Source organism: Perca flavescens, chromosome 5, assembly GCF_004354835.1.
Source record: "Perca flavescens isolate YP-PL-M2 chromosome 5, PFLA_1.0, whole genome shotgun sequence".
In the NCBI taxonomy this organism is placed as follows: Eukaryota; Metazoa; Chordata; class Actinopteri; order Perciformes; family Percidae; genus Perca; species Perca flavescens.
The window spans coordinates 21,888,162-21,913,668 of record NC_041335.1 but is presented as its reverse complement, the minus strand read 5'-3'; the positions used below and the strand labels follow the sequence as shown (position 1 = coordinate 21,913,668).

At 40.3% G+C, this 25,507-nt stretch overlaps 1 protein-coding gene across 4 annotated transcripts in view; it reads right to left on the bottom strand.

Annotated features, from left to right (window-relative positions):
- The window catches only part of dock8 (dedicator of cytokinesis 8), a 59,737-nt gene extending 36,256 nt beyond the window's left edge, over nucleotides 1–23,481 (bottom strand). Inside the window, exons 1-8 of one of the 4 annotated variants that reach the window (XM_028578726.1) lie at nucleotides 23,231–23,481; nucleotides 14,763–14,862; nucleotides 9,665–9,840; nucleotides 8,845–8,916; nucleotides 7,238–7,346; nucleotides 2,646–2,855; nucleotides 2,011–2,096; nucleotides 1,212–1,278 (exon numbers count right to left, since the gene is read on the bottom strand). In XM_028578726.1, coding sequence (XP_028434527.1) covers nucleotides 1,212–1,278; nucleotides 2,011–2,096; nucleotides 2,646–2,855; nucleotides 7,238–7,346; nucleotides 8,845–8,916; nucleotides 9,665–9,840; nucleotides 14,763–14,862; nucleotides 23,231–23,283 — 873 coding nt within the window. In that variant the 5' untranslated portion in view covers nucleotides 23,284–23,481. Of the gene's footprint in view, nucleotides 1–1,211; nucleotides 1,279–2,010; nucleotides 2,097–2,645; nucleotides 2,856–7,237; nucleotides 7,347–8,844; nucleotides 8,917–9,664; nucleotides 9,841–11,020; nucleotides 11,044–12,330; nucleotides 12,608–12,940; nucleotides 12,963–14,762; nucleotides 14,863–23,230 lie in introns of those variants that run through there. The other 3 variants (XM_028578728.1, XM_028578727.1, XM_028578729.1) reach the window with 3 other exon arrangements.
- Between the last annotated feature and the right edge of the window lie 2,026 nt (nucleotides 23,482–25,507).

Below are 25,507 nucleotides of genomic sequence, written 5' to 3'. Positions count from 1 at the left end.
CACCCACACTGACTGACACTTAACATGGTATACTATAACTCTTTTATCCAAAGCGATTTACAATTTCACACACACACACACACACACACACAGTTCAACAACAACTACTACAACTACTACAACAATACAAATTACAGCCTCAAAACGGACATATGTTGCTTTTGAACCTCCCTTATGAAAATGACAATTATCCCCTAATAAATCAGACATCTATTGACCAATTACAAAATGTATTGACGATATAAAGTTTCTCAGCTGATTAGGACTTAATCATTTGCCCATTTTCACCTATGTTTACAAGCATTACAGATGTAAACAAACAACATCTGAAACATTGTGTATCTGGTGTCACAGTATAAGAAGACACATTTGATAGTGATAGCAGGTTCTAATTTGATTGATTTGGTTACAATTTTACAGATTGTGCTTTAAATAAGAAACACATTTGTTGTGATTTTCCATCATCGCTGTCAGAATTACTGCTGCATCAATCACAAGCACTGCAAAACTATGTAATATAGCAAGGTGAAGAGTCTCCAAAACATAAAACGACAGGTAGGCCAAACACCAACTGACAGACCGTCTCCACAACAAACATACATAATGAGCCTGACCAAACTAGCATTTACTGCGGGACGATTGTATTGTAAGTGGCATGTAATTTTGTCCTACCCTTGTACTGTATGTGGCAAGGTGAATATGTCACACAAGTTTCCAGGACAAAAGTTATAACATGCTTTTAGTCAACATTAGAAATACCATTAAAGGGGAACTATGCCTATTTTCTAAATGTATACATGTTATTCCTATGGTCCAAGAGAGTCCAACAACTGCTCCATGGACAATGACTTGGTAAAGATGTTACAGATGACACTGAGAGCACTCAGGGTAGTGTATATGAGTAAATGTTTTTGTTTCAGAACTGATAACACTACAATAGAATAAAGCTCATGTAGATATAAAAAAAGAAAACAAAATCAGTCTCCCATTAATTGTTTATGGAGCAGCTCCAGAATTTATATGATGACATCATAAGTTTGAGACTTACTTCTCTGGTTTCTGGCTTTGAGAGAAAATGGCTCATCTTCACAAATATTGATTGAACTTTCCTTGTCCATGGAAATAACATATTGGAATTCCTAATTCAGGTGTTGTTCCCCTTTTAAGACAACATAAATCATAAGGACAACTGTGAAGCAATGTTTTCTTACCTTTTTCTTCTCTTTCAGGTCATACAAGGCCATAGTGGCAAACATGGGCTCAATCTCAATCTCAAACCTATGAATGCCAAGAAGGAAAAGGAAATTAGTAACTTAATATCAAGACATATACTTAGCATATTCAACATTTGTACTCTGGGTTTTCCTTTTACTGTACTGACATTTGATTCTATATTTTCCTATTCTATTCCTGTTGATTATTGTTACTGTATATAAAATGTATCCCAGTAAGTGATCACAGTTTTGAACTGAGGGTTAAAGGATAGTGGTACTGAGCGTTAAAGTGAAGCCAGCTGAGCATTGAGTTCAACTGAAACATTTTGCAGTATTATGAGTTGCAACAAGGACCAGCGAGATCAAAGGTAACAGGCAGAGAAACACTGTGTGTGTGTGTGGGTGTGTGTGTGTGTGTGTGTGTGTGTGTGTGTGTGTGTGTGTGTGTGTGTGTGTGTGAGAGAGAGAGACAAAATCCCACAGAGAGAGGGAGGAACAGTGATTTTCTGGAGAAGAACAACAGACACTACACAGCACTCCTCCTCTCTCCCACACTGTACTGTCCGTCACATCTACAAGCGTTTTTTGAAACAACTACTCAGACTTTTAAATCCTCATCAGATGTGACAAACAAGAATGTACTGTATGTTAAATGCCAAGCAAAAGGTCATTTTCATAAACAAGGGGGTGTTGGAATAATTTCCCCGTTAACACAGCTAACTGTTGGTTCCATGTCCAACTTAAGGCAGCTGTTTAAATCCCCCCTCCTACAGTATTATGAAAATGTATGACATACTTGATGGTCTGGCATCGGATCAAGATGCGGTCTCCAGTGTGTTCTTTGGGGCAGTCAGGGATGGGCCGGATCTCCACTGCATCTTCCTGGAGCACAATAGCAGAGAAAGTTTTAAAACCATGCAAAAGAAATAGGAGTTGTTACATTTGGAGGACATTTAGGATCTTAGACAAGATTCACAGTGTTTATAAATTGGGAGGAAGTGAAATTAGAACTACAAAATGGAAAACTATTCTTCCAGTGTTAACCAGATATACAAGTATGTGAATATTTGGGTAAAAAAAAAAAAGATTAATTGATTGCTAAAATAGTTTCAGGATTCATTTTCTACTTTAAAAAATATTAATATTTAAAAAAAAAAGATGATTTTAATGTAATATTGTAATATTGAGACAACCTCAGACCACCCTGATGAGCCGAAACCATTTGGGGAATAAAGCATGGTATGTTGGAAAAGAGTTGAATGACTTCATGAACTGATTTTGTATTCAGCTCACATTAGTCTGCATCTTGGTGTGTATGCCTTGTTAAGAGTGACAGGGAACAACCCTAGCCCACATGATTCCAACATGCATACATAAACTGGTACAGTATATATACACAGCACGCGAGTACCAATTGTCTCTATTTCTCACCTCATCGGCTGGGGGGTACAGAGCAAACAGCTCGGGGGGTCTGTTCCCCTGCCGGGCCTCCTGGTTGAAGCGGTCCAGCTCCTCGGGGCTGCTGAAGGCCAGCAGCCCCTCAACTCTCTTGTCCGGGGTCAAAGACCGCAAGTTAAAGTCGGAGGAGGTCAGTGTGCGGCCAGAGTCATCACTCAGCCCCGCTAGTGTTGGTGACTTGACCTGGGGCAAAGACAGAAAGAGAGGGGTAAGTGGGTGGGGGAGGACAGAGAGAATAGGGTGAGGGGAATCAAATGTGGGAGCAGGAGAGATGGAGCAATAAGAGAAAAACAAAGAATGAGCAAAATAAGAGGGTATTAAGGCAGAATATCCAGAGGCATGGTATTAAGAGAGACATCAAAGAAAACAGGCGCAGGGTAAGAAATACTATATTAATGGATATTTGGTCAAAGCCTACTCTTTCTCCATTTAAACTATATTATTTGAATGGGAGTTTGCCCCATTCAAATAATCACCTCTATACTTCCACAGCATTTTATGAACCGTCAACAACATACACTACATTGAAAATTCAGCCTCCATGGTTATGTTGTCAGCAGACACAACAAACAGCTAACAGGCATTTTTGCAGTCTAGACAGTGTTTTGGTGTGGAGACAATGATGTCTCTTGTGTTTTTGTCTGATCAAGGCTTACTTAATGTAGAAAACAAAACAGGCTCATGTTTATGTTCACTGTATGCTACAGAGAGTAAAGTGATAGGAGTCCTTAACAATATTGTTCAGCAGGTGCTTCGTTGTTTGTAATAAACATGCAGTTTTCTTGCTGTATTTTCATAGTAACTATGTTACATATGTAGAAAAACACCAGAATGCAGGAAATAAGGACATTGGATTTTAACATATGATAGGGTGGTATGAGTTACTCGTCACAAGTGATATTGATGCATTGTGCATTAGCTGATCAAGTTCTGTAATCAGAGAGCTCCCAGCAGGCTGATGGCATGCCAGGCAAAAATGATAGAAGCAAAGCAGGCCAAGCTGACTCAATGACCCAGAGCTACAATAGCCTTAAAAACAAGCTTGCTAGATGCTGCATATTTTGACATCCAGTGCCCTGCCACCAAAAGCACAGGCCTGTTGGAAAAAAATTAGCACCAGGCAGAGGCATGAGCTCAAAGCTTATAAATTAACTCACTTAATATAACAGTGTGATATGCAAATGTGCCTCTCAGACGCCCTGAGGTCAGAGTATAGTTAAAAATATTAATGTTGCCTATTGGCTTCTCCACTGTGTCCTTAGGCAAATACATCCAAACTCTTATATTAACATAAACTTAAAATTATTCCTCCTTTGGGACTCCAATGAAAGGAAAGCAACTGGAGGTTGTCTACCATAGTGCCATACGTTTTGTGACCAGAGCCCCTTATAACACCCACCACTGCAACCTCTATGCAATAGTTGGCTGGCCTTCGTTACACACTCGACGCTTAACTCACTGGTACCAACTCATTTACAAGTCCTTGCTAGGCAAAGCCCCGCTATACCTAAGCTCACTGGTCACAATAGCCTTACCCACCCACAGCCTTCGCTCTAGCAGTTACATCTCCTTGGTCACCCCAGAGCCCACACCTCCTTTGGCCGACACTCCTTCCAGTTCTCCAGACCACAATCTGCACTAACTGTACATTGACTCTTTACTACATTTCAGTATTTATATAGTCTGTCTATTCATGTATACTGTGTTATTACTGATCTACATCACTAACTAAACCACAACTTGCACTAACTGTATATTGACTCTTCACTACATTTCAGCATTTATATAGACTGTCTATTCATATATATAACAGTTTTTTGACTTTTTACTACATCTCAGCAGTGACATAGACTGTCTATTCATGTATATTGTGTTTTTACCATATCACTTTCGCATATCCATCAACATACACTTCACTTTGCGCCGGCTTTGTAGTATCTACTTAATCTGCACTTTATGTAGCCTATTATATTTTGTATTCTTGTATTGTATTGAATGTGAAACTGTATGTTGTCTTGCACACTTATGCTTTTCTTGGCCAGGTCGCCGTTGCAAATGAGAACCTGTTCTCAACGGCCTACCTGGTTAAATAAAAAAAATTAAAAAAGGCAACAAATATATTTTGGAGCATCTTTAAAATGTCCTTGCGCTAGACTGTTAACATTAACTGACTGGATCCTCTGCCCAGCAGTAAGAAGTCTCTCAGGCTGGCACTGGCACCATATGCAATTACTCAGACTAAGCTAGAGGGCAGGGCAAAACCTTACTGTTCCATGCTACATCCAGCTTGTCTCTTTCATTCCCATCATCCATCAATCTCACATCCCAGTTCTCAAACCACAGGCAAGGACTGGCCGAGCTTCCTAGTAAAGCCTTACCCTGTTGAGGCTCCAAGGGACCATCTCGCCATAATCCCAGGGATATTGCTAAACCAGACTGGACCTTAGAAGAGACCCATTAAGCACTGAGGGACAATAGTGCTGTTCTTCCCCTCTCTTCCCCTCCCTGTCACTCTCTTTCTGGCATGTAGCTCATGGGAAGCCTGTGGCAGTAATAGGGCCTTTTGGTTTGGGTGATTAACCAGAATTGGCAAGGATAGGGAGACAGGAGGGGGCTGGTGAGACTGGCTGGTGGTGAGGGATGGCTGGGTAACCAGCCACAGGCTGGCAGTGGCGCTGACTGAGACATTGATTGGCTGGGACTGCCTGATGCTGGGAGCTAGGGATTTGGCAACTATGACACAAAAGAGCTACAGAGGGTAGTGAGAGAGGATGGGAATTTGGCTCGAAATACTGTTAGCCGCCTACTGAGGCAGGGATCCGTAATGAAAGTAAAGGACTGAGGGATGCAGACGTAAGCTGTCAATTTAAAAAATGTGCAGTAGAAAAAAATAATGGCACATATTAAAACACAACATCTCTCCGATAGTCCAGCTAAACACAGAGATGAGGAGCGTTAGAGTGTATAATATTCAGGTTTAGTTCTGTGTAAGCCAGGTCTCCCAATCCTCCTTCACATTTAACATCCAGTATTGTTGTCTCACTCAAGCCTTGATTAGTATGGACTACCATACTGCTCTTATTTAATGGCCTTCCTCTCACAAAAGACACTTTAAGTAAGTGCAAAATATTGGCATTGAAGAACAAAGCTTTTTTGTAGTTCTGCTTAGGAAATACAGTTTGACATTTTAGGAAATGCACTTATTTACTTTCATGCTGATATTTAGATCCATACCAGTCTCATGTCTGTGCTTAGCATGAAGACTGAAAGCAGTGGGAATCAATCTAGCTTGTCTTTCACCTACCAGCACCGCTAAAGCTCACCAACTAATAATTAACATGTTTATTTAATTTCTTTGTGCTAGGCTACCAGGGCACACCACAGATTGTATTTAGTTTGTTCAATCCATACGCAAACAAGATGCAGAACATGTTAATTTGTGATCTGTATCTACAGTATGTTGGTAGGCATAGGTTTTAACTTTAGCTAAATTAAAATAATTTGCCAAACTTCTTATCACCTATTGGCCCCGAGTACATCTGTTTTAAGGGCAAACTTTCTAAGAAAGCAAATAAGTGTATTTCCAAAAAACTATCGCTTTACATTTGGGCTCTTAAAATGTATCAAGTTAATATTATGTATACTAAGCTGTAGCAGAACTGGATTTTTTTTTCAAGTTGTTCTCACTAATGAAACCTAACCAGGGGACCTAGCCTAAACCGCAGTCTCGACCGCAAACGTCATGTCAGCGTCACCCTTGCGTGCTGACAGCATTTATTCGAAACTGAGGCGAGTGTCTATACTGGTTCCGCCTGGTCCACGAATTTCAGAGCCTCGAGCAGCAGGCCAGGGTGGTTTTGGTGATAGGAGCAGAGTTGTCTAGTGAAGCCTCAATACCCAAGACGTTCCCGTGTCTTGCTTCCCAGCTGCTGGGCAAAACTGAAAGGAGTCTGTGGGATTACAAACTGGAGCAGAGTGTGCTGCTCTCTGGCTCTGTACAGAGACAGCCCTTCTGCTTCGCTTAGGTTGCAAAATGTAGATAAATACATTTATTCAGACCTTTTTAAGGGACATCAACCTCGCGTTTACGCACGTATTGTCGAAAAAATAGACTTGAAGTGTAAATAAACACTTCAGGTCGCGTTTACGTCTGTAAGACGGGGCTGAGACGCGAGCCTGACGGAGCAGGTGCAGACACTGCTGGGTTCAAATGAGAGTGTATCTGTTGAGTTGATTTTAGCTTATTGTGTTGACTGCTGTAGTGTGTTCATGTTAAATAAAACATTAATACTTTTAATAATGCACCAGGTTAGAGGGAACCTTGTGCAATTGTAGAATCCCTTTCATTTCCAAGCAACATTGGTTTTGCCACTGAAATATCCCTAATTGAATTGTTATTGTATCGAAACCAGATATCTAAGACAGGACTGACTGAAGAAGGAAAGAAGTGAAGAATTATACCAGTCTGACACTGCACAAGACCGGCTCTGAAGAAGGCTTACACTTTGTCTTTATTGAGTAACAATAGTCAGAAGGTGTGTGTTGGCTACGTTTGTGTTGCTTACCGGCTTCTGCTGGTTGTCTGGCTCGACGTCGGACTCAAAGGTCTGTTTACGAAGGAGTTTGTGAAGGCCTACTCGCTCTGAATACGCACTCCAGCCATCGCCCTGGCACCTACACACACACACACACACACACACACACACACACACTTAAAAATAACATGCATGGCAACTGATACACCTCTGCACTTCTAATCAAACTAGATAACAAAAGCCTTTCGCAACATAGTCACAGTGTAGAGTGTGTATTGTATGCGAGTGTGTGTGGGAGAGAGCGAGAGATATAGCAAGCACTACAATGTATCAGACAATACAGTAGATCCCGATGTTTAATGTTTATCAGGCTCTCTCAGGCCTCTTGTTTCCTGTTTCACAGACACACAACTTCTCAGATAGTTGCACCTATGACAGCTAAGATACTGGTGAGGGCATGGTTTTTGTTGTTGTCATGATTTTGGTGGTCTTTGGTTAAAATACTGCAGCTTGGACTACATCTGGTTTACATATCTAAATTGTAAACTCCAAAAATAGCTTTACTTTTGTAATTTTAAGGTATCCCTTAAAAAGGTCCCATGGCATGAAAATTTCACTTTATGAGGTTTTTTAACATTAATATGCATTCCCTCAGCCTGTCTATGGTTCCCCAGTGGCTAGAAATGGCGATAGGTGTAAACCACTGCCCTGGGTATCCTTCTCTGCCTTTGAGAAAATGAAAGCTCAGATGGGCCGATCTGGAATCTTGCTCCTTATGAGGTCATAAGGAGCAAGGTTACCTCCCCTTTCTCTGCTTTGCCCGCCCAGAGAATTTGGCCCACCCATGAGAGAGAGACATCATGGCTTTCAAACGAGCAAAGTGGCAGTTGGTCAAGGCCACACCCCCACCATCCACCTTGCCCCCCCTCTCTCCTTCTCAATAGCTACAGACACAGAAATGGCACATACTAAGGAAAGCTCATTGTGGGACTGGCTCTAGTGCAGGGGTCTCCAACAAGTAGCTCATGAGCTACTGGTAGCTCACGAGCAGGTTTCCAGTAGCTCACCAATAGGTTGACAAACTGAGACACAAAATGACCACGATATTAAAAGTGAGGTAGCTATAATTTTGCCATTGACGTGTAAAGTGGTAATTTTTTCTTGGAGTCTGATGGGAATATTTTCAGTGATGTAGCTAACTATGTGGGCTAAAGAAGTGTAAAATAGTCATGAACCTTGATGTGAAGTTGTGATTTTTCATAAGCTTTGGGTATTGAATTTTCAGCAAACAGTAGCTTCATTGAGCTTAAGTATGTTATGTAAATAAATCTAAGCGATGTGATGCAAGTAGCTCATGGCCACTTTCAATATTTTAAAGTAGCCCTCAGATGAAGAAAGGTTGGAGACCCCTGCTCTAGTGGCTGTAATTCTGCACCAAGGCTGAATTTCAGGAAAGAGACTTCAGATACAGTATTAGGGGACCACTAAAGGCTATATAAAAGCATCCAAAGAGCACCATGTCATGGGACCTTTAAGGTATCTATGTAAAACCAAACAGCACTTGCATGAGCTACACCACTTTGAGAGTCCTGAATATATGGACTGTAACTGTTGTGTTTCTGTAGGAGACAATGTACCTTCTGGAGACCAAAAGCCACGGCTGAGTATAACTCTTTACACAGTCTCTCACATGTGGATCCAACTCCAGTCTACAAAAGAGAGAGACAAAGAGGATAAGAAGACACACATTCTCATCCAGACACATGCAAACATTCACAGACAACTGAAAACTTTACATTCTTCTGCTAATCTGTACTTCATGGTCAAGGTGCGGGACAAGTGAATGCTCCGAATAAACTAAGATAGCATGTGTTGGCAGAATAACTTTGCACTGACAACATTGAAGGCCTTTAAAAAAAACAATGTCCTCTGACATTGTAACTGCTACCTATTCTGCAACTGCAAAGATTCTCCTAAAATCTATAAATCCCAGCTAAAATATTTTAACTCTACACGTCTGATGTATGAGTAAATAAAAAATAAAAAATGTAGTACTTTATTCAACTCGTCTTCTTGTGCTTCTGATCTTCTGCCCTTTTTCTTTACTCCTTTTAAGTGCCTTTTATAATGCATTTCTGTTTTTCTTTTTGCCAAGAAGCTTGTCGTACCTCAGATTTCTCAATTTGCTAGATATACAGTGTAAGGATTAACTTTCCTACATGGACTTGAAAAGTATATTGGAATGCATGAGAAGTTTACATTAAGCAATCTGCCAAAAACTTTCTAGAACAAGGATTTTTGATGGATGCTTGAAGACTGTTGTTTGACTTTTAACTCGGAGCAAGGTGCTGGCTATGGGATGAAATATTTTCTGTAACTATTCTTCTATATTTTCTTCTAAAAGCTTCAGGGAGGATTTTTTCCTCTGTGGTCAATGTCAGACATCCTGTGACCCACCCATCTTTAGGGACAGAGTGTCGAACAGTGCGACACTCCTTCTCCACCTGCTCCACCTTCAGGTCATCGTCAGGGAAGTCTCCAAGTTCCTGCATCAGGGCCGAATCTCCACTTCTTAACTGTGACATCAGGAACTCCTCCAGGTCCAAGGGCTCCACTGCTTCATACGACTGAGGCTGCAGAATGAATAATAATAATGATAATAATGTATACTTTATTAATCCCGCAAGGGGAAATGACAATGTTTTGTTATTACACACAGACCTGAATTACACACACATGCTCAGTACCTATACATGCACTAATAGAGAGCTGCCCATGGAAATGCACCCCGAGCAGTTGGGGGTCCGGTGCCTTGCTCAAGAGCACCTTGGCAGTGCCCAGGCGGTGAACTGGCACCTCTCCAGCTACCAGTCCACCACCATACTTTGGTCCATATGGGGACTTGAACCAGTAACCCTCCCGTTCCCAACCAAACTCCCTACTGACTGAGCTACTGCCACCCCGAATGGATGGAGTAAGGGAAGAATTAGGACACATAGTTCTAAATATCATGAAATGATGAACATATGTTAAGTAATGTTTGCTAAAGTGAAGTTTAAGGATCCTAACAGGGTTAGGTGGATAACCACAAGAACGTCTTAAGGTAAATATTATTTATATGCAAGGAAATCGTGAATGGAAATCATACAGAGAGACTCAGAATCGTCAGAGGAGGTTTCGTGTTAGGTTGACAAAAATAAAAGGAAATGTGGAAGATACAACAAGCAAACAACAAAATTAACAAAAGATGAATTATTTGTGAAAAGTTACAGGGTGACTAATGAGTTTGTACAGTCCATATAGTGCAGAGAAGTGCTGAGAAAAAAGAAAAGATAGGAAGGGAGGTGGGAACAGACATGTTGAATCAAGGCTATTTTCTGATACCTCATACCTGTAGAGGAAGAAAAGACTGGAGCACATACATACAGTAAATATAAACTGGCCTGTGTAAGACAGAAAGGACATTTCTTCTATGAACCTATTTTTAGACAGAAACTCTATCAGCCTCCACTCCAGAGCTACAGCAGATCAAAGGCAAAGCTGTAATCACTTTTATGTACAGTACAAAAAGGCTGAAACTTTCATTTGAGTCTTGGAATCATTACATATTGTTCAAATCATACATCAGTCCGCACAATGAGACAAATTCCTACTGGCACATAAAGAGAAAAAATAGACTTTACGGGAGGAAAAAACCCACAACTGATGAGATAACACGTCCCTTTTGTGGAAACAGCCGGGCACCACAAAAAGGACCTGGGAACTTTGATGGAGCAGGTGTTTTATAGAAAAGAGGCAGCAAACTGGGCATACCTCCAATCTGATTACAGTAGGCAGGCTGTCGCTGATATCAGCAAAAGCTTGGAAAAAAAAAAAACACATTATCATACTGAGAGATTTCCTAAATAATTAATAATAGTCTTTTCAAAGTCACTAGGCTAAATATATACAATGCACACAGTTCAGAGAGAAAATGTCCCTTAGTACTATCCAAAAACAATATTTAAGCTTGTAATCATGCAGACTGTCCCACACAGGAAGCATTTGCAAACAGGTAGTGTGTGAAAGACTGAATGTGAGCAAAAGTGTGTGTACAGGGGACAGAGAGAGAAAAAAGAAAAACACAGAGCAAAGTCAGCCGCTGGCATACATACTAACAGATAATTATACGTACACACAGAAGGTGTAGAGATAACGGCAGCAACACAATGAGTCAGTGCTGTACTCAACTTTTAGAAGCAGAGCAAATTCCATTTCCCTTCAGACATGTTTTTGCACATCAATCCACCCTAAAGGATATTTTTCTCTGCTGCGCACTCAAGAGCAAATTGTACCACATGGGCTAGTATTAGCATGCAACACAAGAAGAAACAATACACAGACAGCCAGATAGAACAAGTATATCATTATAATGTTAAATGACAGGTCTACAGTATAGATGAAACCTTCAACTCCTTCTCATTTCTATAGTGGAGGCGTTAACTTCAACAATGGCAGCATTCTCTACATGTGCATTTCTTTGGCTCTCTGTCTCAAAGTTTCAACAATCACTGTGGCATGGCCTCCTTTTGTTGTTTAGTATGGAGGCTAACAAAAACAAATGAATGCAAATCGATGCATTCCTGTGATCAGCACCTGCTGTTCTGTGTGGTCATGAGAGAAGCTAGCAAGAAACTACCTCTCCTTACCAAATCAAAAGCCAGACTTTCTATAAGCTTACTCATTGGTGATTGTAAAAGTGATGCCTTTGGAACTATTTATGAGAATGGAGATTGTTTTTAGTTGCAGGAAGCATTGCAATCTACAACTGATACAATTCTGTGCAGACACATGCAACAATAAATTAAAAAAATAGGTTATATAACTGTTATATAAATCGCTGTAGGAGCCTTCTTTAAGTAGCATCCATCCATCTACCAACATCACTGTTCTCTATGTGCATTGGCAAACATGAGCAGAGACGGAAAACAGACATGTAAAGAATTCACGACAAACAATGCTCTTGCAAACTACAGCCACATGTAACCTGAATCACACTATTTACAACAATCAAGTTGACCAATAATCTCATTCTAAAGTCTAACTAAAGGACAGCTGTATTTATACAGAGATTGGAGACTTACCGTGCTGAAAACCGGACCATAAAAAAGGAAGCGTACAAAATGGCGCACTCCGGATATAGGAACCTACAGTGTGCACCTACTGACGGTTTTTGTTGAATCTAAGCCACAACGCAGTGCACAGATCCTCTTTAAATTGATCCTCATATTCCTAGAAGCTAGGATCTCCAGTAGATCAGAGAGGAAACAATCAGCATCACCAAAAGTGTTTGTAGCTAATCAAAATGAATGTTTAAGTTATGCCTGACCGTTTAAACCAGCAAGATGTTTTGACAGCAGTTTTGAGCATTCAGGCAAAGTGTATTGCAGTTTAGAGTTGAAAGGGAGAAACCACAAGATGTTAGAGGAAGTGACATCAAGCAAGGCGTCCCTCTATCAACCGGTGTTTCAACAGACAGGAACAGAAACTACAGACACACACGCGTGCATGACGCGTGCATGACACACACACACACACACACACACACACACACACACACACACACACACACACACACACACACACACACACACACACACACACACACACACACACGCACGCACACGCACACGCACACGCACACACACGCACACACGCTCAAAAACACATGCGGCAGGGCGACCTCTAGCTCACCCAGTAAGAGCGTGCGCCCCATGTAGGCTGAGTCCTTTGTAGCCGCCCGGGTTCAAATCCGACCTGCGGCCCTTTGCTGCATGTCATCCCCTCTCTTTCTCTCCCCCTTTCCTGTGTATCCACTGTCACTGTCGATTAAAGGGAAAAGCCCCACAAAATAAAAATAAAATAAAAAAACACACATTCGGCTTTTCCTCTTAATCTCTCAATTTGTATATTAAATTTACAACAGCGATCACTCAACATTCCTTATATTTAAGCACTAAAAATAGCAGGAGAGTAATAGAGAGGGAGAACTGTGATAATCAACAATGTGATCCGCGTCACAACTGCAACAACAAACATCCCTCCCTCACCCGTTTCCTAGACGCAACTGCTGAATAATGGGAAACTATCATCCCGGGAGATTATAGTATTAAAACCCCTCTCCTGCATCCCAAATCCCACCATATTAAAGATTTGCCTGTATAAGCTGCAAGGTAAGCAGGCCTCATCCAGTGCCTATCGGTAGCCAAGGCACTGACCCATTTCCCAAGCAGGTTAGAGATTAGCCGTGTTGCATGCTACAAGCAGTGGTGGGATGGACGGTCCAAGTACTCCTCCTCAAACCCTGTCAGCTGACGAGCTCAAGGATCATCACTGGCTAAGTATCAAAGGGCTTCGGCACAGTTAGTCATGCACAGAGATATGTCAGGGGATTTGGCGCCTGAGAGCTTTAGAAAACTTTACATAAATGAGAGCGACGTAGGGCGGTAGAGAGAGAAGAAATGTGAGAAAAAAATAGAAATACAAGAAAGCGGGAAGACATGACAAGGGAATACATGAATGTGGGAGGCAGAGACAGGTTCAGAGGGTACCACAGAGAGACTACGAGTGCAGTGGGAACAAATCCCTGCAAAGGATTACTGTGCATCATCCTGTCTGCTTGCTTGAGAGTGCAGGAATCACTAACTGTTTGATAGGCTTCATCTGAAGAGGCAAGAAAACAACCTCATGTCATAATGGTATTCAACTCTGCAAAAACTAAGGGATACTAGGTTTTCTAAACCATGTTAAATCAAAGAACAGTGTCAGCCCGGATTCACCAGAAGCATGTTAAGCCGTGACTGAGTTCTCATCTCATCTATTGTAAGAGAAAGAAAGATTCTTCCTTTAAAAAAATAAAAAAAAACTCAGCACTTTTTCAGAAATGCAGGCAGCTGTTTTTGCAAAAGCAGTAACTTATGTTGTGGTAGACAGTTCTATGAATCAAATTATAATCTTCGAGACTACACACTACACTGAGTCAGACATTCTCAGCACTAATGACAGTAAAGAGGATGTGAAGAAGATATGCTTATAGCCCTTTGGTGATGTAAGCATAAATACTAAGGCTTTGTGAGCAGTATTAGAGGAAACCACTCCACTGACCTTCTAGTCACAGAATTTCTCCTCAACAAGCAAACATCACAAATATTAGGTGAAGTAGCATTATATAAACAGCATTCATTTTTAGTCCGCATACATTCCTTAAACACCACTTTTCATGTTAGACAGCTGGATAAGTAACTATCTACATAAAAAAGGACATTTGTCATTTGAAAATGTCAACATTTTAACATTATTTAAGTTAAAAAATGTCTCACATTGCTTCCTTTCCTTTCTGAAACCTACCTGCAGTTAGTGGCACATGATAGCTCAAATGCAAACAACTAGAAACTTGTTTTTCTAGGTAGCTGTGAATCCAACAAAAATACATATCCTGGATAATGTGACAAATACTTGCCAGGTAAAAATGACTAAATTCCAAAAGCCAATGTATCTTTTTATGAAGGGAACTCACCACAGTTAGGTACACTGAGGCCGAAGCGTTGGAGTTGGTTCGGCTGTGTTGAGGGCCATAGTTCCCATTGAACTGTCGTCTGATCTCTGCAGAAGAGTGCCTGGAACATAACACATACATATTCATAAGGTTTTGTGTTCAGGAGGCAGAGAATAATAGTTAAATAATAGGATAATTAGTACACAAGTATATCATATTTGTGCGCTATTTGAATTAATATTTCTACAGAAACAGATTTCAAAACATCTACAGCCTCATGTAAAATCATAGCTTTTGTACAATTCCACCAACATGCACACAGTGTATCTTAATAAGAGATGCAACAGCAATTCTACCATTGTTCCTACTTGGATTAGTTTGAATTGGTCAGTCATGGTGATTCCATTCAAACTATTGTTAGCTCGCTACAGAAGCACATCTCTAATGGCTGTGTAAAGGCTTTGTCAGGCTGGCAGCCATACAGGCAGTGGAGTAAATATGGTGTCCTGATTTAAGGGTCAGACTAAGCAGGAAATCAACATGACATAGGAATGGAGTAGTATTCAAATATACTGGATAGTTGGGTATGATATGTATGTGTCTGTGTGTGTGTGTTTAGCTGTAGCCCTCTCCAAAAAGAAGGGAGAACAGAGGATGACAAGAACAAAGCCAGTGTCCCAATTTGTTGCCCACATTTCATTTCTATGCGACGCTGAGCTAATGCACTGCCTATTTCTTTGTAATTAATCTACCCTATCGTTTGAGCCCTACCAAACTCTACACAATGCCTGCTTTGTTCTCTGCGGTTCAATGATGAAAGCTCAGTTTTGTGTGTAAAAGCCTGTGTATGTGTATTTACTATTTGTGTTCAAATTGCTCATATTTGTAAGTATTTTTGCACGTGCAAGTGTCAAAAACAAGTTTACTTTAACATTGCCACACAGGGGAGATTTAGAGGGCTAAGACTTAAGTAAATGGGTCACATTGCCGACTGCATTCCCTGTGGTCAATCTCATGGGTTCATCAAGTCCCCATAGCTATTGTTACAACAGCCCTGTTACTAATTACCACCACAAACCAATAAACACCCGTTCGGAATCCCAGCATGTCAAAACAACTGAGGCGGCGGAGTCATGAAGCATGTAAAGTCTGTGAGACAGCTTCATGCAAACAGCTGAAAAAAAAATACCATTAATGTACTGAAACAACAACACCAAACCGGTTTGATTTCCATAAAAGCTGCTTAATATTCCATATCCACACATAAGAATACAAAACTCTCTTTTTGAGTCTGGCATTCAAGCACATTCTGTTAATAATATTGTAACGCCCCTCCTGTCAATCACATAACATGCTGAGTCAATACAATAACGGAACACCAGGAAAGGTTAAGGCATGGGTGGGAGAGCAGTAAACAAATATACACAATGAGCAAAGTCCAGAAGTGCAGCACCATTTTATTTAAACACACAGCTGCTCCACGGTCATTTCAAATGTATTACAGAAATACATGGCTGCAAACAATTTCATGAAGCACATTACAACACACAAATGCATGCTGATTTCCACAAGGAGCAGCCACAGACAGACACACACAGGTGTGCCTGGCCACATTATCATCTTGTATTATATTATCAATATCAACAACTGTTCCGTTACTGTCACTGTTAACCTACACAGTTCACAACATATTTAACCCTTATACAACCCTCAGAAAGTAGACCTCAGTCTGAAGGAGCGGTGCAGGTGTACAACACACATATTCTGTACAAACACTCACACCTGATAGCTGCTTATTACAACCACAATCATCCACTAAGCAGATTTATTATAGCAGTATGTATAAAACAGCACTTGGAAACCTGCACCTGCGCATCAACAACCTAAATTCTCTTCAGAGAAACTCAAATATCAACCACCAATATCAATGACCAAATACATTGATATTGTGGCAACATTGTAGGGCTGACTATTGGTGCTTTCACAAAATATTTACACAATAATATTTTTGATAAATAATTATCAGTAATGTGGATATAATGACTAAGTGGGTAAAGGCAAATGATAGAACAGCTAGAACAGTCTGGTAAGTTCAGAAAATTGCATCACTGTAATGTAGCCCTTAATAAAACCAGGAAAAGACAACACTTCATCGTCACATTATGATATCCAAAACTGAAGACAATATCTAGTCTTGTATATTGATATAATATAGATATATTGCCCAGCCCTACTTCAAATGGCCACTTTTTGCGCTAATGTCTAAAAGGAATGTGCTGAGATGCTCCTTGTAATGCAACGTGTCAATTGTCGAATAACATAAGCCAATGGAGCTTAAAGGGTCTGTAGGCAAGAAACTAAAGCTCCAGGAAGTCTTAGGTCAAAACAAGAAATGACACTCCTAGCTTCACCTCAACAGGTATCTGAAGAGGAGTAATTGACAGGCAAAAGTTCTGACTTCTGCCTCAGACATTTCCTGTTTGGTCAGATAGGTTTTTAGCATGTTTCACTTTGAAATGTGAATGGCTTCTGCTGAGATGTATGTGATTCTGATGTTACATACTTTTGCAAACAAAAATGCCTATTCTTGCTCAAGGGCAGATTGTCTGGTGGGTGTATTGAGCTTGTACCCAGTGCAATATAAACCCTGTAAAACCTTCTCATAACTTGACTTCAAAAGAATCATGCCTTGCCCTGTGTGCAGACTGAGCCGACAGCCACTCACACTAACATGTGCCCTCCCTCTAGATCTTTTAATGGCAGTTTGGAGACAAAGCTCAAAGCTCAGGCATAGCAATCCATACCATTAAAGAACATACTTTATATAAAGTAATATTTGCATATACACACATTCAAGCACATTCTGTCTGCTCACTTGCATACAATGACACACATTCAGAGCCTGTCTATAAAAAGACCAGGCAAGTAAAAAAGTAATCAGCTCTTGCCAGCAGACATTATTTTAACACTAGTAGAAAAACAGCTTGTCACAGCACACAGCATCTGTCACTCTTTATCGGAAAACAATAAGCAAAGCTTTGGATTTTGGTGGTTGCTAAAATGATAGAAAAAGCAGCTTGTGTCATAAGCCTGGTATAAAGCAATGTCTTGATATGTTTTTTTACTGAAACCACTAAGACTGAACAAGTTACAAAATATCATAATGGATCAACGAGGGGGGGTGGGGGGGGGGGGGGTATCAAGTATCAAAAACTGAGGAGGACACGCTTTTGGATGCGGTCCTCCTTTCCTACTCTTTCTTCAATGCCTAACAAATCTATCTCTTTCTCTCTTACCCTGTCTTTCTGTTTGAGCAGCACTGGTTGAAGCCTGAAAATATTGTAAACAAATTAATAACATAACTAATTACACTGGTCGGACTGTTCAGCTCTGTTTCAGACTGATACCTCCGGTTCAGGCTGGTCCTCATCCTCAACACATGCCTTTTTCAGACGCGGAAAATACTTTTCAATACTCATCTGGATTGAAGCAGAAAACATTCAGTGTAAGAGTAAAAAAATGACATAAAATTATTTATAATACGTTTATTTGATTCACAGCTGCTACATATAGTGTTTTGACCTCGACAACCCAAATGCATTTTACCGCAAACAACTGCGACTTAACTTTCTAAAGCAGGCACAATCGCTTGTTTGTTAATAGTCAGGACGGGACTTCAACATTAACACACTAACAACATTGTATTCAGAATATAAAATATTTTTATAGCACTTTTTAATGTGTGATTGTGTGAAGGTGTTCACGAGATAGATACCAACCTTTCGTGAACTTGTGAATTTTGCCAGCCGTCTTTCTCTCGTTTTGATGGAGACAGACGCTGTGTGCACGTATCTGTGTGTGTGTGTGTGTGTGTGTGTGTGTGTGTGTGTGTGTGTGTGTGTGTGTGTGTGTGTGAGAGACGCGTGAGCGACAGAGAGACGGAGGAGAGCAGGGAAAGGAAATGCACCTGAAGGAATACGCTGCATGTTTTAAATAGCGTTAAAAAATAAAAAATTAATAACGAAACACAATATGTGGCGACCGGTGTTGATTGTATGGCGCACCGCCACAAATGAGTCTATGTGTGGGAAACACTGGCTACCGGGGAGTCGTGGGAGAGCCAGAATTAAAAACTAACAGAAAACTCCAGCTATAAATCAGGGCTAACGACACATTAGGCACACTGATAAAACACATAAACACTCAACACAATTTTTGGCACTATTATCCTGTTGTTTGTTTGTATAAGAGTTTTGTAATGTATATCATAAATCATATGATGCACATCAATTTCAGCAACTACAGCATTACTATGCCATGTCATAGCAATGATTTGTATAATTATTCATCATAAATCCATTTTTGGATAATTACTTATTTCATTATTTTAATTGTTACTAGGCAACAAAGCAATTTTGGAGGTAAAAAAATAACATATTAGATTAACCAAACTTTAATAGTTGTCAGCTTTAAAACAGGCATATATATTTGGTTTCCTTCACAGATCAATGGCTAAGATATTGTGATCATAACCATGGATCTTGTGTGTTCACTGTCACTGTGCTAATTAGATCATCCTGTATGAGCAAGGAAACACATTTTCTCTTATTCAAAGACAATGAAAAATGCCAGATGACCAAAACATTTTCATAACTCATCAGAATAAAATAACATTTGATAAAGCAGCTTTGTGTGTGACCCCATTATTTCAAGAATGTATGAGCTGTCAAACATACCTCTAATCTGTCAGTGATGCTGTTAGACTTACTTTAATGTGAATATGATCAGCTGCCTGCTTTTATGTTCCTGACATTACAATTATATACACTGCAGCATGCTAAAGGATTGTACCTGCACAAAGTCTGGCTGATTTCTGAGCGGTCTCAAGACTCACACCCAGGGTAAAAAGTCTCATTGTGGGCTCCAGAGTGAAAACCTTTTATTATCCCCTCCCTATAGAAAGAGGTTGGCCCCTTTTTGTAACTGCATTAAGGTCTATGGCAGGCCTGCACTTGCTGTGTGTGCATATGGTGTGTTCCTGTCAGCATTTCTGGAATCATTGGCCAAGCATTACTTCAATAAAAGACTGCTCTAAAAATGGAGTTGCAATGCTTCTCATGGCTACATTTCAGATTAATAACACCCCCCCTCCCCCCCCTCCCAGATAGACACATCTATAATTATTATATAATTATCTGCATTTACTCCTTGTGACGCGACTCCCACCATCAGGCATGCTGCTCAGCCGGATAGTCTAATTATCCCTATTATAATCATTATTATTAAGTCAAGCCACTAGAGGTAGGTGGCTCCTTTAGCTTCTCCCTTCTGCTTTCTCAAATAAGTCATTTCTCCCTCAACTGAGCCAAAAAGAAACAGGAAAACAGAGAGCAGTGTACATGGCAAGAAGAGGAAAGCAGACCAAAGGGATGTCCCCACTGTGTGTCTCATACTATCATATGTCTCCAGACTTAATGGGTCTTACTGCTATCAGGATCATCACTGCTCAGCTTCCTGTCAGAGGGAGGCACGCACAAACACAGCAGTCATTTAGCAAGACTGGGGTCACAGCAGCTCCAACCAACAACAAAAAAGTGACAGAAGGATACTTTAAACACAACTTATAGCTGAGTTTGAATGCTTTAACCACAGGGCAAGTCATTTATTGAAAGTTATTTGGGAAGCTACATGCGTCTTTTTGAAACGCTACCCAACTCATCACTCAATGGCCCACCAACAGCCATGAGGGTTAACAGATGTCATTAACCAGAGCCCACGGGAAATCAGATGTAACTCAATCCGGATACCCCTGCCACTAAGGAGTATTCAACAACAGAGGCCCCACGTCCACAGATGTCCTCACACCTGTTACCATATGCTAGTAAGTACCATGTTCAGCGGTAGAATATTAAGTGTTCAGCTACTTTCGATCTTCTCACCAAAAGTGAACACTGTGCTGCGCTATTATGTTTTGCATTTTTGACTGACATATTCTCACACCTCTTTTCCATTCGCCTTTTTATGTGCTAATGAAGAAATACATATTTCCTGATTTAAAACTGCCATGAAAAAAAAAAATAAAAAATGAAGTGAAACCCTAGCGACATAGTGTCCACAGTGTGCAGGATTTCCTTTACACTCCATCCTGATAGACAGAGGAACCGCTCGTTAGAGCATATAGGATATTTGGGGGTGGATAAAACAACATTCCTTATTTAACCCTGAAGTAACACCTCTACAAATATGAGACATATTAGTTTGCGTGGCAATTAACAGGTTTTCCATCCTGCTACATATTGTATACTTAGTTTCAAATTGTGACCACTGTTCCTCTTTGTCACTGCGGTTTGTTTGTGTCTGGCTTTTGTTGCCATGATCATCTAGGTTGTTTCACCTCATAGACTAAACTTGCAGTTTGTTTGACCATGTAATCACAATGTCAGCAGGTTTGGCCATGGGACCTTTGTTGCATATCATCCCTCCTCTCTCTCCGTCATTTCCTGTCACTTTTCAACTGTCCAATATCATAATAAAGTAAAAAATGCTGAAAATAATCACACATGTCAAAGTACTGATTGTCTGATCTTTTTAATAGCTTACACTACCTGGCATTGCACCTAACATGACCCATGTCTGAGTCCACCTCAGAGTCCATTTCCATGAGATTTTGACATTATTTCTGTACCTAACATGTGCTGTACATAACATTACAACAATACAAAAAAGAAGCCGTATATTACATATTTTTCATTCAATGTTGCTGAGCTGACAATATAAAAAACAAATTATGTTAAAAACAAACATAATTCCCTCACTACAACTAGAAATCACTGTCAACTAATGTGAATTTTGTCTCTTGCATCACTTACTGGCTGTACTGTTTTGCAACCACACATTTCACAACATCATGCTTTGCTACAGCACAGCATCTTCTGACCCCTCCGCTGGCTCATCACTAGATTCAAGCTGTGACCCAACATCCCTCACATCTCTCAGCAGCTGAGCTCAGCTCTGCACAGCACAGCACAGCAAGGATCCATGATTTCTCCTTGCTATTAAAAACAAGAGGACGGTGTATTCACTGTTGTGGTGGATGGAGGATTTTACTCTCACAAAAGAAAACATTAAAAACCACTAGATGCTTTGGACTAGAGCTGAAACGATCAGACATCAATCAGAAAATTTTAGATTATCAATTAACCTCTTAAATTATTTATTTGCTGGTTTTAGCTTTTCAAATGTGAGGATTTGCTGCCTTTCTCTGCTTTATATAATTGTAAATTGAATAGTTGTTAGACTGCTGTTGGACAAAACATACAAATTTCAACACGTCATCTTGAGCACCAGGATATTATGATTGGCATTTTTCACTGTATTCTTAAATTTTATAGACAAAAAAAATAATCACAACAATAGCTAGCAGATTAATCAGTAATAAAAAACAAATTGCAGCCCTACTTTAAACCACTTTCAGAAACGTTGTTCAGTGGCGATTCATTAAAATCCCTTATGTTACAAAGTTTTAGATGGTACACTTACTGTATGGGGGCTTTTTGTGTGTGTGTGTGTGGGGGGGGGGGTGCTTTAAATAGAGCATCAACAGGGATTGAAACAGTACCTTTTGTGTACAAGGAAAAATAAAACAAATGTGAGGGTAAACAATTTGCCTCCTCATCATCCACCATCCTAAATTTGATCAAAACTAATCTCTCCACCTCCACAATGGGAATGAACCATCATTCACTTAAACTGCTGCAACATCACACATAAAATGTTCAAAAAGCCACTCAGTTTGATCTGCACATTCTGTACTGGAGAAGCTTTATATGCCGGTGCATGCTAATCATAGGAAATAGCCTGTTAGTCTATTTGTTTTAATGAGTCCTACTACTGAGAAGGCATGGCACACAATAGACTTCCATGTACATACTTCCTCCACACCTGGCCAGTGTAACAGCAGGAACTATGATCACATCCCTTACACATTTATAGCAGCTCTAAGGGCTACTCAGACATTATGCACCACAGGAAATGATCATATAACAAAACACTAGATATAGAATCAGCATCCTCACGAGGAGGAAATGACACTGATAAAATACAGATTGGTCAAGTTAGTGTAGAAGCTTCAGCGTCTCCACTCCAGTCTTAGTTTAGGTATATAACGAGCCAACAAGAGAGACAATGTATCTGGATGGGACTATTACCAAAAGTTAACTGTCCTTTAATATTTCTCATGGGGAAGTTACAAATAAAAAAAGTTGGCTGTTTATTATCCTCCAGGCGGCCTTTTTTTTCCGGGACAGAGTGAATTAACCTGCAGCATTAACATTCACAACATGTGGCTGCCTGCCCCAATGTGGAAACCCCTCTAACTGTCAAGACAGAGCTCCTACCCATATCTCCGGGGAGGTACCAAGAGTTCACAATCACGCCTAAAACTAACCCTGATAGCAAAACAACCAGAGCTAACCTACAGACATTTTTACCTGTTGATTTTAAGAGCGAAAGCCCGTCGCTCCGCGCTGTTCAGAGAAGCCATATGCGAGTCTCAAGTCCAGTTTAGCGGCGTTGGCTCTGTTGTTTTCCTGCGGTCTCGCCGCCTCGCTTCTTCTCCTCGCTACAGCTCAACTGTCATGTCAACACTCATCTTGGCTGTGACGGAAGCAGCTTTCCTGGGTGTAAACTTCCGCATTTGATTACAGCCGTCCCATCACGCGCCATGCGTCCATGGATGTATTAAGAGAACCCGTAGAGAGAGAGAGAGAGAGAGAGAGAGAGATTGGTGGGAGGGAATGATGATGGGACAGGCTGGATGAGACACGCGCTCTCTCTCGCTGCCGAGATAAGCTTATGGGTTTACTTAACAAGCAGTCTCAGTTATCCTCTCTCTCTCTCTCTCTCTCTCTCTCTCTCTCTCTCTCTCTCTCTCTCTCTCTCTCTCTCTCTCTCTATCTCTCTCTGTTTAAGTGCTAGAGAAACCAAATCCAAAGAAAAATCAAGTTTTAAGACATATACATAAACCCTGCTAGCAAAAACAAACAATAAGTTCAATTGCCTCGTTAAAAAGTCTTAAAATTAGGCCTACATCTAGGCCTACTCCCTCATTGAAAATCCAAAATTGAAGAATATGCTAATGTTCACTTAAGAAAAACATACCTCTAATCTGTCAGTGATGCTGTTAGAAAAAACTAGCCTACCAAAACAGATGTGTCCTACTTCACTCAAAAATCCAATCTCAGTGAATGTGCTCTGGAGGTTTCACATAGGCTACTTGTGAGTTGCATATTGGACCATGATTGGCTTACTAGGTGTGGTGTCACAAAATATGCTTTTACGGTACAAGTCTTAAACTTATAAGGTGATTGAGAAACGTTCCTCCCTATAGCAGACAAATGTTAAAGCAGCCTGCCAGTGTCACACTCCGCACATGCATCATTCTGCACAGTGAAGCTCAAACATCCACGTGAAATAAGAATGAGCAAAACATCTTTTTGAGTGGAGGGGGACTTCAAAGGGGAACCACCAATTTTACACATCAAGGTCAGTTTAGTCATCATTGGGAGCTTCCTGTTTTATTATGTATTTCTTGTTTTACAGATGTGCATGTCATCCTTACACATGGGCTTGTGGGGAGTTTTCTAAAGTGTAAGAAAACAACCCTAGTGATGTCATCAGGGTTATCCCATCTTGAGCTTTAAGACTATATATTTTTAACTGGGCTCCAACCTGGTGGCATGGAGTTTGAAACAAAGGTTTTAATGGTGAAGTCAGACCGGATTTCAGGCAGGTGAAATTTATTCACGTGCTGTGGTATTAAGCCGGTAATACAGGAAATACTTATATAATTATAAGCCATAGTTTACTCACATTAAAGAAAAGAGGTAGCATCAATTTGTGACCGGAAGCAAGTTCATCATCCCTTCTTGGATAACTTGAAGCATTTTAGTATGTTGAAGGTCTTGTGATTAATTACAATAATGTGGACACGGTTGACACTGTACAATCAGTTGTAATGCAAGTTAAAAATGAACCAGTGTCGTGAAAGTTCAAAAGTTGAACATTTATTTTCTTTGTATGCAAAATAACAAATTGTGAAGTAAAGATATTAAAGCTCTGAGGTCTTGTTCAACTTGTTGAGAATAAGCAGAGAGCCTCCACCACAGGTAAGCCTATGCTTGGAAAGTTTCAGGAGAGGAAGTTGAAACAAGGTTGTAATAAACCTGTGAATAATCTTTAACTTACCCATTTTAATATGTATGTATTGTATATATATATATATATGTATGCATAAAATCCCCACTTGCCCTATCCTGGGTGGTCCTCCTCCTTCAAGCTTGGGTCCTCTACCAGAGGCCTGGGAGCCTGATGGTTCTGGCAGCATCTTAGCTGTTCCTAGGACTGCACTCTGGACGAGATCTCAGATGTGGATCCTGGAATTTGCTGGAGCCAGTCTCTCAGTTTGGGGGTTATAGCCCTGAGTCTGATTACTACTGGAACCACTGTTACCTTCACTTTCCACATCTTCACTAGCTCCTATCTAAGCCCTTGGTAATTCCTTCTTCTTTATTTTTTTTTTAAGATACATTTTTTGCCAACGCTGAGCTATTATTTTCTTGGTTGCGTTTGAGCCGGCTAACCAAACTTTCTTTTGTCTCCCAAGCAGGTGTAATTTAGAGTCGTCATTAAGTAACAAAACAATTGGGTCAGTAGGAATTCGACATCCTATCACATCAGATATTATTGATGTTGTTTTATTCCAGAAC